Source organism: Onychostruthus taczanowskii, unplaced genomic scaffold (assembly GCF_017590055.1).
Source record: "Onychostruthus taczanowskii isolate IOZ18803 unplaced genomic scaffold, ASM1759005v1 scaffold83, whole genome shotgun sequence".
Classification (NCBI taxonomy): domain Eukaryota; kingdom Metazoa; phylum Chordata; class Aves; order Passeriformes; family Passeridae; genus Onychostruthus; species Onychostruthus taczanowskii.
Genome location: NW_024506221.1, coordinates 1,222,348 through 1,236,461, shown reverse-complemented (window position 1 = coordinate 1,236,461; position 14,114 = coordinate 1,222,348). Strand labels below are relative to the sequence as shown.

At 39.8% G+C, this 14,114-nt stretch overlaps 2 protein-coding genes across 2 annotated transcripts in view; both read left to right on the top strand.

Moving 5' to 3' along the window:
- ITGA1 (integrin subunit alpha 1) overlaps positions 1-14,114 on the top strand; it is a 73,364-nt gene that overhangs the window by 253 nt on the left and 58,997 nt on the right. The window lies entirely within an intron of this gene.
- Positions 437-10,459, top strand: PELO (pelota mRNA surveillance and ribosome rescue factor). The gene is made up of 3 exons (XM_041424622.1): positions 437-2,145; positions 5,623-6,707; positions 7,838-10,459. The coding sequence occupies exons 2-3, from the start codon at positions 5,982-5,984 to the stop codon at positions 8,267-8,269; spliced, it is 1,158 nt and encodes a 385-aa protein (XP_041280556.1). The 5' UTR covers positions 437-2,145; positions 5,623-5,981; the 3' UTR covers positions 8,270-10,459.

Here is a 14,114-nt window from a genome sequence, read left to right as displayed (position 1 = left end):
CTCCGGGAGTGCCCTTCCCGGAGCTGCCCTCCAGCCGCAGGCGGTGAGCAACCTCCTCGGTTTGCTGCTCTCTGGGAACTTTAATCCCTAAACCAATTTTAGAGTCTGAGGGCAAGGGCTGGTTGCTAGATGAGGATGAATGGCTGAGAAGGCATACTATAATTGAATCTGGCTTGGAAGAAACAAAAGTATTTGATTTTGTTGGTTTGGTTTTTGGCTGGTTTTGGAGGCTTTTTTTTTTTTTTAATTAGTGTAGATTTTTTTTGTTTCCTCTGTTTGGCTTTCAGACTTCTTACTGGTAAAAGGGAAGTAAGGAAGCACTCACTCACTTCAGAAAGATGAGTTCATCCGGAGATGGAATATGTAATATTTCCTTTTAGGGGTTCATTGATTGTTAGTGACTTACTTGCTTTCCTAGAAAAAAAAGAATGAAGCAAGTAACAATGTCCCTAGCTAGTCAGTCTGGAGTCACATTTTGGATCTGAAATCAGGGGATTCCTAGAAGTGGGAAAGAAGCTAAGGCAATGCTGGGATTCATGTGCTTGGAAACTTGGACATTGAACTCCACAGCAGGTCTTGCGCAGGCAAGTAGCACACAGTGAACCTGAAGCAGTTCCCCCCTGAAACAGGGGAAGAAATCAATTTCATAAGATTGTCCTAATGCAGGCAGCAGCAAGTGGGGAAAAGGCAAAACTAGAGTTTTTCCCTCTTCCCTCTGTGCTTATTGTGCAAGACAGAACAGATACTGGAAAAAGCAAAAATCTGAACACAGTATTTGGCGTGCCATATTTAGTTGCTGTTCTCAACTGTCTTCATTATTATTGCAGTGGCATACTCCAAAACATGCCTTTGGTTTGTGCTCCTTCAAAGAAGGACACTTTGTAAAACAGCAACAATTTAGTGTGCCACAACTTCCCTTCAAATCTGCAGTTACCACTGGTAATGCTGACAGACAATGAATTAATCAGTAATGAAAAAAAGGTTTGCTGTCAGATAGGAAAACATTTCAAGTCTCATTCAGATTTGCCAGGTGATTATTTTTTTGGTGGTGGTATCATGAGGGTTTATTTTTTAAAAGATTGGCGGGAAAGAGAATAGACTTAGAAATAAGAGGAGGCATTACAGATACCAGGTAAAGAATTCAAATTGTCTCTGATAAATAAGGGAAGTAGTTCTACATAAACAAGTCAAAATATCATAAAAATGCGGACAAGGTTTTCTTCACAAAGAGAAATATAGTGGCATTAAAAAATAATTAAAAATAAATTACACTCTGTTCTTCCTTTAAAGAAAAAAAGTAGCAAACAATCTGGCACATCCTAGCAGACAAAAAGATTCTAAAGTAAAGGAGGCACATAGAGATGTTATGTACATTTGTGTATTTATATAGATTTTTGTTCTTTTTAAATTCAGCTTGTTTTGATGAGACCTCTGACAATCCTGACTACAGAAAGTCTGACATGCAAACAGACTGAAGTGCACAGTGAATTGAGAAGCCTGATAAGGGCTGAGTAAAATGATCTATGACAAAAGACTGAATTAGTTAGGCTTGTCTATCTAGTAGAAAAAAAACTAAGGGCAAAATGTTGAACATTTCAGATATATCTTTTTATCCAAATATTATTGCTGAGGATATTATTCCAGATGTCAATGTTTCTTTGTTTTGTGAGAGCACTCAGTCATGACTTTCCACATCACCTATGTTGGTTTCCAGAGATATTGATGAATACTTGGTTCTCCAAATCCAACAAAGGACAAAAGAAAATCAACATAACTGACTAAGATATTAGGGAATGTTCAGAAGAATTTTCTTACTCTTCAGGGAAAGAATTGCTTGGCTACCAAAAAAAGCCAACTCCTTTCTCTTTCACCAGGACTTTGATGAAGTTGGATGAACAGCTATAAGGGATGGCTGAGTTTACTTCAGCTGGCCTCTATGTAAGTGATTTGACTAGGGATCTGCTGAAGTTTTCTCCAGCCCTACATTTAAACAGCTAAGGAATGAAGAAGTCAGTTTAAAGGGTTTCCATTACTTTTAAAAGCTTCTTCACTTAACAGTGTTATGCAAAGCCTGTTCCCTCCTGGACTTCTCTCTTTACTGATGATGGTCTTGCTGTACTCATCTTTATAACAGAAAAGATAAAGGTAAATAGATAAAGACAGAAATGTATGCAGAAAATGAAGTGGTCTTTGTTCGGAGTCTGTAGAGGCAGGACAGCCACAGGACAAAGGTAAAGCATGAAAGAGGTATTTTCGCAAGTTTCCCTCTCCATCTGTCTATTTTATCTTCCTCTGCTCTTGCAACAATAATGTCCAATATTTCTCAGCAGACTTTCCCCTACATCAGAAATTCTTTCCCATTAGTTTTTCTTATTCAGAATGTAAGCATGTTTGCATAAATTCTAGCTAAAGTGGCTATAATATGGAGGAGATGGGATTTCCTATGAAAATGATCTCTTCGTGTCTAAAATTTGTATATAATCCGCCTTCATAAAGTAGTTGACTAAGAACTGAAGATATAGGAAAGTGTCTCAAACATTTTCAGAATAATAACCTTAGATAACCAGCATGGCTCTTAAACCCCTAAGAGTATATGCTATCACCATTTTCCTTTTATATTGCATTGTACTTAAAAAGGTCCAAAAATGGATGTCAAATTTCTGCAATTATTAATACCAATAAAACTGTATTTACAGAGTGATTTATTGCAAGAACTCTTAGGTCCTACACATAATTTCATTCTTTTACCAAGGCAGGGACAGGCTATGGAATTTTGAACTCTTATATTAAAACTGTAGGAAGAGTTAAAAGTACCCACTTGCTTTGGCTCTACCATCATCAAATTCATCTCTCTCCCTGTCATTAGCAAAATTAGAATGAACTCAGAAACTTCTATGGTTCTTAATTTTTTTGAGGTGTTTTTCTTCTACTACTCATACTTTGACATACTCAAACAAATAAGATCCTATATTTACTTTTTTACCAGAGTAGTTTTTACATCATCTCCAGTAAGTATATTCCTTTGTAAGTTGACAGTGGTCCTGCTGATAGTGGGTAAATCCATTGAAGTTTACATTTGCCACTAAATATTTGTGGATCACTGTTCACAACTCTATAAATCTTACAGCTTGCTGTTTGAGAAAAGACCCACATCAAAATATCTCTTTCTACAACAGTCAATTGAATATTTTGAGAGGCAACTGTTTCAAAGTTGGTCTTTCTTCTTTGGTTGTGGTTTTGTTTGTTTGTTGTGAGTTTTTGCTTTTGGGGTGTATGAGGTGGGGTGTGTGCATGCATACATGTGCATTATTGTGGGGTTTTTTTAATGTAGCAAGTCACCTATTTTCCTGAATTGAATGTTTATTTTCTACTGGATGATACTGGATGCCAACTTGCAACCTTTATCTAGAATATATTGCATCTCCAAGGATATGAGGCTGCTTGTAAAAACTTGATTGGAATGAATAAGCACAGAAAAGTTTGTAAATACACAGCTTTAAAAGAAAAAAGTAAAATACATTTTAATGTGAAAGTCAAGTATGCACCACAGCTACTTTTTCTTGAAAGAATAGCATGAGGTCAACCTTTGGAATTTTACAGTTGCAAAGAACGTAAAGAAGAAAATTTGCCATAAATTCACCATTCAGCATTTATACAGACAAGTGAAAAGAACTCTGGAAGTAAAGTATAATGCACACTCTCTCCTAAAGAAAAGCTGAATGCAGAAGTTCTCTGCCTCTGTTTTTGCATGAAAATGTTAATGCAAAATTATTATTATGCACAAGTTAAACAAACAGTTACTTACACATGTGCTTATGTTATATTCCCTTGGGTGGTCCTACTTGATTCTGTGAAACTATTCATGCTAACAGAGTTAAGCATGTGTACTCACAGGAAGAGAGTCTGAGGTCTGATAAATAAATCCTATTATGTAATATCTGATAAAGTTGTTTTTACACCAGTATCAAGCTCAGGGAAAAGGAACGCACATTACTGGGCCAGATCTGAGTTCACTGTCCTGTCACAACTGACTAGAACTGGATACTTCAGAGAAATTTATACGTACACCATAGTGAGAGATATGGGATTATTTTTGCTCACAGTAGCCTTGTATCTCATCAAATTCTTGACTCCAAAGCCTTTCTAAGTCAGCAAATTCCATAATCACAGTGAGTTGTTTTTTCATTTAAAAAAATAGCTAATAGAAACCAGAAACTTCCTTGTGACCACCTTCTCATCTGTAAGATGCCCTCATACTTTTCTGTTACTAGACTGAGTGTGTAATTATTTCAAACTTATCTGTTGCAATTGCCCTGCCACATTTAGTATGGCACATTAGTGTGCCTACCTTCTCAACCTATTTTTATTTAATCATTTCTCATGCAAACATTTTTTGCTACTCTTCATTCTTTCCCTTGTTCTAGATTTGCAACATTCATTCTTAAATGAAGTTTTTAATGCGGTACACTGTTTCAAAAATAAGCTACGGAACTCAGAATCGTAGAATTATAGATTTTTAAGGGCTTGAAATGGACCTTAAAGATCATCCATGGGCAGGACAGTTCCCACTAGACAATTCCCAGCTTTCTCAAGGCTATGTCCAATGAGTACCAGGGTTGGGGAAAATCACAGCCTCCCTGGGTTAGGTAACCAGGGGTTAGGCAACCAGGGGTTAGGCACTATTCTAGTGTGTAACCACCTTCAAAGAAAAATTTCTTCCTGTTATGTAACTTAAATTTCCCCTCTTTCAGTTTGTACCCATTACTTATTGTCCTGTCACTACAGTTCCAGATGAAGAATCTCTCTCCAGCTTCCCTTTTCCCTGGCAGATACTGGAAGGTTGCTGTGAGGTCTCATATATCCTTCTCTTCTTCTCCAATATTCCTCCCTTCTTGTATAGTGATACAATTTTTCATTATTTCTGGCTTGCTATATTCGTTTAGGCTGCAAATTCAGCTGTGTAGTGACGGTACAGGTCCATTTTCTTTGCAGTACCATTGAACTTTTAGCAAGGCATCTTATTTCTCTATGTCAACATCCAGCTTCGTTTGAAACGTGCTTATCTGTCTCTCTAGCATGTCAGAACTGGAAGGAAGCCGGTCAAGGTTCAGCACTGGCTGAAGTGTAACTTGCAAATTTAACCAAAACCTTTTAAACCGGAATTCAGTTTAAGAGCAGGGTCCAAGTAAGAGGTCAGGTTCTGATGCTGCCGGTGCCCGGTTTTCATTTCCATGGGTGACGGCCTCGCCCCGCCTCAGGCAGGCGGCGGCTGCAGCGGGCGGCACCCCGCTCCCCTGGCTCCTTGCTGCTCGCTGAACCACGGCGCTGTACCTCTCGCCTCTTTTGCCATCTGTGCCTGTAAGTTTCCACAACTGCTTGGCTTTGGCCGTTCGATTTTGGTTTGGCTTTTTCCTCTCGTGTTTTGAAGCGTGTGGCACGATGTTAAGAGACTTCAGGAGTTTGGACCTCCGCTGTGAAGCGCTGGAGGGGAATGACGAACGCGGGGGCGCCCCCCTCCCGGCGAGGCAGTAGCCGACTTCCAGTGCTCGCAACACTCGGCAGCACCACGGCTGCTTCCCAGTCCCCCGCCCTCACACCGCCCCGGCATTTTTCCTTCCGCAGGATGGAGCCTCGGGACGCGCCGCCAGGTTACCCGCGCGCGGCGCCCCGCGCATGCGCCGTGCCTGCGGTGACCGAGAGGGGCGGGGCGGGGCGCGCCCCGGCGGCGCCTCAGGAGGGAGCGAGGTCTGTGCGCGTGCGCCGCGGGGCTGCCGGGGATCCTGCGCGTGCGCGTTGGGGCCGGCGGCGGGCGCGCGGAGGAGCGCGGTGTGTGGGGGCTCTGGGAAGGCCGCTCGTGTGTCCGTCAGTCCGTCCGGGAGTGTACGGTCCCGCCGGCTCCGGCCCTCAGCCTTCCCTCCCGGGGGAGGCCTGCAGCCCGCTGCCGCCTCGGCACAGGGGGAGGGACGCGAGGAGCCGCCAGGATGAAGCTGGTGAGGAAGGACCTGGAGAAGGATAATGCGGGGCAGGTGACGCTGATCCCCGAGGAGCCTGAGGACATGTGGCACACCTACAACCTGCTGCAGGTGGGTGACAGCCTGCGCGCCTCCACCATCCGCAAGGTTCAGACCGAGTCGTCCACGGGCAGCGTGGGCAGCAACCGCATCCGCACCACCCTCACCCTGTGCGTGGAGAGCATCGACTTCGACTCGCAGGCCTGCCAGCTGCGGGTCAAGGGCACGAACATCCAAGAGAACGAGTATGTGAAGATGGGCGCCTACCACACCATCGAGCTGGAGCCCAACCGTCAGTTCACCCTGGCGAAGAAGCAGTGGGACAGCGTGGTGCTGGAGCGCATCGAGCAGGCCTGCGACCCGGCCTGGAGCGCCGATGTGGCGGCCGTGGTCATGCAGGAGGGGTTGGCTCACGTCTGCCTGGTCACCCCGAGCATGACGCTTACTCGTGCCAAGGTGGAGGTGAACATCCCCCGCAAGCGGAAAGGGAACTGCAGTCAGCACGACCGGGCGCTGGAGAGGTTTTATGAGCAGGTGGTGCAAGCCATCCAGAGGCATATCAACTTTGAGGTGGTGAAGTGTGTACTGGTGGCTAGCCCAGGCTTCGTGCGGGAGCAGTTCTGTGACTACATGTTCCAGCAGGCAGTCAAGACTGACAACAAACTTCTGCTGGAGAACAGGTCCAAGTTCCTACAGGTAAGGATCTAAGCAGTTTCCAGAGTGGGTAAAAAGAGGCTTGAGAGTTGTGTGTGATAGTAAAAGGTACATGGGAAATAAACCATTAAAAAAATTTCTGACTGACCATCATGAGGAAATTATTATCATGCCTCCCAAAGCATAAAGGAGTTTCATGTAGTATAAGGATGGTTCCCACCTAGCACACCTTAGCGTGGAGTAGGGAAATTTCAAACTCCCTGTAAAGGCATATTTACTCTTCAATTAAGTGTGAAGTGCAAGTTGGAAAATACTTCGCACTGTTAGTTTGTCACACTGTATAGCATGCATGTTTAATTACAACTTTCCAAAGATGTTTTTATAAAAGTACCTGGATGTGGTATAGGTTAGTTAATTTTGTATTACCAAAATTAACTCGAATTTCATTGTTAGTTTTGTACTACATAGTTAAAGGCTGTGCTTTTTTCCTTGTTTCTTAGTTGTCTCTGGTTGAGTGGGTGCGGGTTTAGCCTTATACTGAAATAGCCATATTCAAAGCCTAAAATCATTTTATTAGGATACTTACATTATTTTTAAGTTGGAGTAGGCCTGGGGTGATCTTGGGGCAGGGATAGTGAAGTGAGCCCCAGTGCTTAATGGTCCCAGTACTTGAGAAACCCAGTGCACCAAGAACCCTCCTTTTCCACGTGTAGCAAAGTGATAACAGAGAGAAGTTTTAATGTACTTAACAGCTTTGCAACCATAATAACTGCACAGGGTTGATGCTTTTACACTATACACCTGCAGTGTTGAGGGTCCTTCGTTTTCTTGAATGCTTTAGAAAAGAGGTTTAGGCTTAGATTTCAGTTTCTTGGCAGTTTCAAGTAGCCTTACCTTGGGAGCTGTTGAGCTCGTGTATTTAATCCAGGCTTTGAACAAGAGAGGCAGTTTTCTTGTGCTGCTTGAAAGGCAGTTTAAGAGATTTAATATAGGCTTTGGGCTACAGGATAGACTCAGAAAAAAATCATGTGTGTTTCAAGAAGGAGATAAGTTCCCCAAATAATTATCTAGATTAATACTACGTATCATAGAGGGTATTTGTGATTGGTTAATCAAGAAGATGGTCCTTTTTCTTCAAAAACACCAAACCTTTGACTTTGTTTTCACTCTAGGTCCACTCTTCCTCAGGACATAAATACGCACTGAAGGAAGCGCTCTGTGACCCAGCTGTAACTAGCCGTCTTTCTGACACTAAGGCAGCTGGTGAGGTCAAAGCCTTAGATGACTTCTATAAAATGCTTCAGCATGAGCCTGACCGGGCTTTTTATGGCCTGAAACACGTGGAGAAGGCCAACGAAGCCATGGCCATTGATACCCTGCTGATCAGCGATGAGCTTTTTCGGCACCAGGATGTGGCCACACGTGCCCGATACGTTAAATTGGTAGACAGCGTTCGGGAGAACATGGGCACAGTACGCATTTTCTCCAGCCTCCATGTGTCTGGAGAGCAGCTGGGCCAGCTGACAGGGGTGGCAGCTATCCTGCGCTTTCCTGTTGCTGAGCTCTCTGACCAGGAAGATGAATCTAGCTCTGAAGAGGATTGATAACAGTGACTTCATGCCACAGTTTCTTTTCCATGTCATGTTGAAATGACGTTAAAGGTCCTCCTGACCTGAATACTGCGTGCAGATGTACCGTAACATGTAATTTAAAAGTTTTAATAGGAAACATATACATACATATATATAGCTTTACTCAGCACACTACTTGATATCTGATGTATGGTAATAATTATTGTTATGTTGTGCTGAACTGACTGATTTTGCAGTTCTGGACCACCAGCAGTACAAGAAACTAATTTGGCTCCCCAGTGCTGCTTAGTCTGAAAAATTGATAAAAAAAATAGGAAAAATTGATGTTAGACTATTTCTGTTCAAATGCTTGAAAAAGTATTGTGAAACAAATGTAAACTTCTTGGAAGACATGTCAAAACTGTGCTTGATCTTCACAGGAGCTCCCTCTTCTTCGTAAGGTGTCAAAGGAATTGGGTCAATATCAAATATTAGGGCTTTGTGTGGTGACGTAAGTCTAGCCATTTAAATATTTCTGTGAAGGACTTCAAACAGTCTTTCAGCAACAAGACCCTTTATATTAACTGTTTCTTTGCTAACACAGTAGTAGATGCAGGACAAATGGTGACTCTCAGTGCACCCATTTAGTTATCTAACAGAATGCTGTTACCTTGGAGATTGTCCTGAAGACTAACAAGGTGTCATTGACTGTATTCTGCCAAATTGGCCTTATTTAGCACCCAATTCTGAGAAGGTGTAGGAGAAACTTAGAAAATCAGGACTTTAGTTTCCACAAGGAATCTTTTGATAGCAAGTAGTTTAGGTAACTTCATAATCTGATATTCTATTTGCATATTTCTTTAAAAACATAACATATATGGTGATACAGAAATAAAGATGGCAAAATTATAAATCAAACTTCAACTTAAGATAGTGGCGACTGTAAAAGTGAAAACTACTTTTTCAATTATTTGATCAGCTCAAAGTACTGAGAGCCAGAAAGAGCTCTCTTGCTTCACTGGGCAGTAAATCTTAGGTTGAGGAAGCAAAAAACACTTTCAGATTCAGACATAACCTGTGGTCGTATTGTTTCAAACCCAGGTTTGATGATATGGCTTGTGTGTGTAAATCGGCATTCCTTTTTTAAATGTGATGGAAGGTGAGAAGAGGAACCACAGAATAATTCTGTAATATGGAAAGTGTTGTAAGAGTAGAACATTAAAAAATAAAATGACCAAAACTTCTAGTCTGGGTAGAATAGTTTTAGGAAAATCATTTTAAAGGATAGTCCCCTATGTTAAGGGTGCCAATCCTTTGGATTTAATACTATCTATTGGTAGCTGAAACATCAATCTAAACTTCTGATAGAGAAGTACTTTTGGATTAAAGCCATCTCCCCTCTTCTACATCATCCACACAGTCTAAGAAATTCTTAAAAAGAACTTGTATTAGAGCTGTAACACCTCAATTCTTCTTTTGTTGAAGAAAAACAAGCCCATTAACACACTTGTTTACAGTCAGCTTGCACGTAAATTGTGTTATTTGAGCTTTACATTTTTGTCTTGAATGGTGTTGGGTGCCACAAGTCATGGAATGCTCAGATAGGCTTTGTTTAGCAGTTAAGACTGCTTAAATTAAGTTGTTTTTTTTTTCAATTTGCCTAAGTTCATTACACACTTTTTAGCCAGAAAGCACCTTGATTCTTCTTATATCTAGTTTAATGTTAAAAACAGGAAGCAGGGGAAATATTAATTATAGGCAGCAAATGAGGGCCTTAAATAAACTTGTATCAAAAAAAGTCATTCATTTCTCCAAGCTTTTATAACATAGGATGGTACAGTAGTATATTCCCTTTTTCTAAGTAATGCCAGTTTGTTGCAGCTGAATACAAATGACATACTCTAATTTGTAGTGCACCAGAAATTCTTAGTTTTTCTCAACAAACTCTCTGAGAGACAATCACTGTTCTTTGGTTGTGAGATGGATTGCTTTTTCATCAGAGCAGTTTGGTTCCAATTATTTAATTGTAAAGCAGAAGTTAGGAAGAGTGTTTGCTGATTACTACATGATTACAGTGGCGTTTTTGTGTTTTGTGCCTGTAGTTATCATCAAGGAAAAGAAGTAGCCATTTTGTTGCATTTTTGTTTCATCTGCTAAGAAAATGTGACAATAGTGATTCTTTGAATTATTTATCCTTAGAATTAAAATTCTACATTGGCTAAATTGTGTGTAATTTTCATTTTTTTTAGCTATTGTTATCATGTTGTTATGTCTTGAGAAGTTTGGAAGGGTGGATATATATATATATTTATTTTAATTTTTTTTTTACTTTTTTTTTTTTTTTTTTTTTTTTTTTTTTTTTTTTTTTTTTTTTTTTTTTTTTTTTTTTTTTGTAAACATTTTGTTGTAAAATAAATATACAATCACTATGTATACAAATGCATCCTGTTTCAGGAAACAGCTTAAGGGCTTTCTTTGGTATTGAAAATGTGTTCAGTGCTTGACCTGGCCAATTTCCAGGGTTGCTAGTATCTTCCATATTTCAAGGAATTTTGAATGGTTGGAAAGTCCATACTGACAAAGTTGCTTGCTCAATGCAGACCTCAGTTTGTGTGTATAGATAACACTTGCACAGAAGAGGCATGCTATCAGCATATCAAAGGAGTGAGTGCTAGAGCCATGGGAAAATATCTTTTCTGTCTGTTGTTTGGAACTAAACTAAAAAATGTATTTTGAAGTCTGTCCATTTAGTTTAGGATTATATTCTGGCATAATTCTGTGAATTAATAGTGTGGTTTAGCTTCCAGTTTTTCTGTGTTCAGAATGAATGAAGACGCTTCCTGAAGCTTGTTACATTTGGTAGGAAGAAAGCTTTAAAAAGTATGAAATTAGATTGATCATGAACCCTGCTGTGCTAGACAATGATTCAAATAAACTTATTCAGTTATTCTTTTGCCTCTCTTGCAAATTTGTATTTTGGAACAGGCCCCAGTCTATTAGTTTTGTCACCTTTGGCATATAAATCCACTTATCATATATGTTTTTTGTGGTTGTTAATCAGCTAAAGCTTGGTGCAAAATGCAAAGTCACCACCAGCTAGAGACCAAAATAATCCTGCTTATTACAAGGCAAAATAAAAGAGAAATCCTTCAGTAAAATTGTAAAGCATTTAACAGTATTTGATTAGGGAATTCCTCATCTCCCTCCTCTTGTCTATACCCTTGTATAAGTAAAATGTTAGTAACAAATGATCTTTGGACCATCAGTGTAACAAGAGCCCATAGCTCTTCAATTTAATATGTGATGGGACTAGACATGATGTTTTTAAAACTGTGTAAATATCTAAATTTTCATTTGCAACTGTTCTCTCACAGGTTAAGTAGCCTTGAATTTTAAACCTAACTTACCCTCTGAAAATTTCTTACAACTTCTGAGCTGCTGACCTTGGTTTGCCTTGTTCAGTGAAGATGTATTATAGCTCAGTTCTGATAGAACTGATATATCACTTGAGCCTCTCAAAATTCTTTCTGAAAGCTGGATTATAGGTCTAGAAAAATGGACTCATATGCATGTGTATTTTAGATCACCCAGTCCATTCACATTTCTCTGGGACTTTGTAACTTTGATAGAAGCTTGTTTCATAAAAGAATAAACACTGAGTTTTGCAGGAAAAACCCCCATATTGTCAGAATGTGTTACTTGAACCCATATTTCTACAGTGTGTAGTCTGTTGATTCTACAAAGGAACTAAGAAATCAATTTTTAAAATATGAGGCAGCAATTAGAAATCTGCAATTAGGAATCCTTGTTTATAACCTTAAATCAGAATCCCTACAGGAGGCATAAGTACAAAAAAAAAAAAAGAAGGAATTACTTCAGAGAAGTACTTATGTATTTTTTAGATAGGCAGAATTTAAGACTTGATTTTTTTTTTTCTTGCATTGGTTGCTTTAATCTGAAGATTTCTCAGTTCTGACTTGATATAGCAGATAATGGGGAGAAAGTGGTGACAGGGCATTGCAGTAAATAATTTTCCAGTATCTGTCTTTCAAATTGCTTTTAGGGTTCATTCAGATTTTGTATGGGTAAGAAATATTTTGATGTTTCATTATTCTGCAAATTTAGGGTTAAGAAAATGCCTAACTGTTTGGTTTTGTGATAATTATGATTCTTAATTCAGGCTCTGACAGAGATTGAGCCTGGGCTTTTTCAGCAGTGGAAAGAGTAAACACAGGCTGTGAAGCCTCTTGTGTGGCATTTGCCCAAAGACTTGCTGAGTAAGTGTAATGTTTAGTCTTGCCACATATTTTATGCTTGACTCAAACAGGGCATTGACTTGGATTTGAGAGTAACTGCTTGCATGTCTAAAGGAAAGACATGTCTTCAGCCTAACAACCAAACTGCATATCCCCTGTCAGCTTATGAACTTGACTGTTTTAGAGATGCTCTTAGCTTTCCTGTGAAAAAATTGACTCCTAAGGTGTCTTAGCCTAAAATAACATGTGAGGGAAAGGTTTCTGAAATCATAGTTGTTTTTTCTGTTGTCTGAAAATAATTCTTTCTTTTGTCCCACTTGAGAGCTGTATAAGAAACAGAGAGGGGAGTGGTATCCGAGCAGCCCTTCTTCCAAGTCAGTGTCTTCTGGGAAATGCAACATGAAGCAGCAACTTTCAAGCCCTGCCAGGTCTTGTCAGTTTTTTGCTATATCAGTCTTTAATTTATTGCGCTCTTTTTGGGAAATACTGTATTCATAGCTAAGGTAATTGCTGTCATGTTGCTCTAATAATTACTTAGAAGTCAAATTAGAGCTGATTATAAATCCTCTGGCAAAGCAGTTATTCTATTAGAGAATGTTAATTAGTTGAAACCAGTCCTCCTTTTTAGGAATGTACATACCAGACATGATGGGAAGTGTTTTCTCTGGTCCAAAATGGAATTTCTAGTCCAAGCCAAGCCTGGAATAGCAAAGAAAGAGTGTAGGATTTCAAGAAGTCAAATGGAACAGAAGATACAAAGCTTAAGGCCATTTGCTCTTTCATATTAAACACTAGGCTCAGGTGCTAGCTAACACTAGCTAAAGGTGCTCCCTTTTCTGTCAGTGTCATTGGTAAGTACAGCTTCCACACTGAGCAAATAGGTATTCTTATATCTTGTCTAAGATATCTAAATCACAACTGGCTCAGGCATGATGTCTGAAGGGATGAGGGAAGCAATTTTCACATTTCTAGTCTGAATGTGAAAGGAAAATAATTGAAAAGTAGAACTGTTCTACCAAACACATTTCTATCTGTAGTCTTTTCAGGAAAAAAGCCCCGAATAGTGTTTCATGTTTCAAAAAGATTTTGGACCTGATGGCTACCAGCAAATCTGCTTTTGAAGATGGGCTTATTCTTTCCCATGCAATACTTTTTTTTGTTTAGAGCAAGTACTTTTAGCACACTTTTTACTGAGAGGATTTGTGTGTGAAGATATGTGTGTGTGTGTTTAGTAAGAGAAAAATGCTTGTAGTTGCTTTGATAGCTGCAGGATTGGCTCAGGATGCAGGGTTGATAATAATCTTCAAGACTGGAAGATTTGTTTGCTGTAGGAGGAACTTGGTAGCAAGTGATAAATTCAGGAAGTCTGACAGTTTTTAAATGCTCATGGACATTTCCTTTAATGGTTTCTGAAGCTCTGAAAGCTACAGCAGGTTTTGCTGAAGAAAATTGCCTTTTCTTTGACCTGCATTGTTCAAGTGTTTTAGATAAATTGTTTAGTTCTGGTGTGAGAGAAGCTAATTAATTGCATTTGTTTATCTTGCCCAAACAGGTACCTTAAGACCACTTCCATTTGGTAAAGAGAACTGGTGTATCCCATATATTTATTCCTCTCCTGAGTG

What these genes read in the sequence shown, in the direction of transcription:
- PELO (XM_041424622.1), top strand. Translation starts at nt 5,982, where the DNA reads ATGAAGCTGGTGAGGAAGGACCTGGAGAAGGATAATGCGGGGCAGGTG. An exon ending in ACAGGTCCAAGTTCCTACAG is followed by an intron (nt 6,708 to 7,837) that starts GTAAGGATCTAA and finishes TTTTCACTCTAG; the next exon opens with GTCCACTCTTCCTCAGGACA.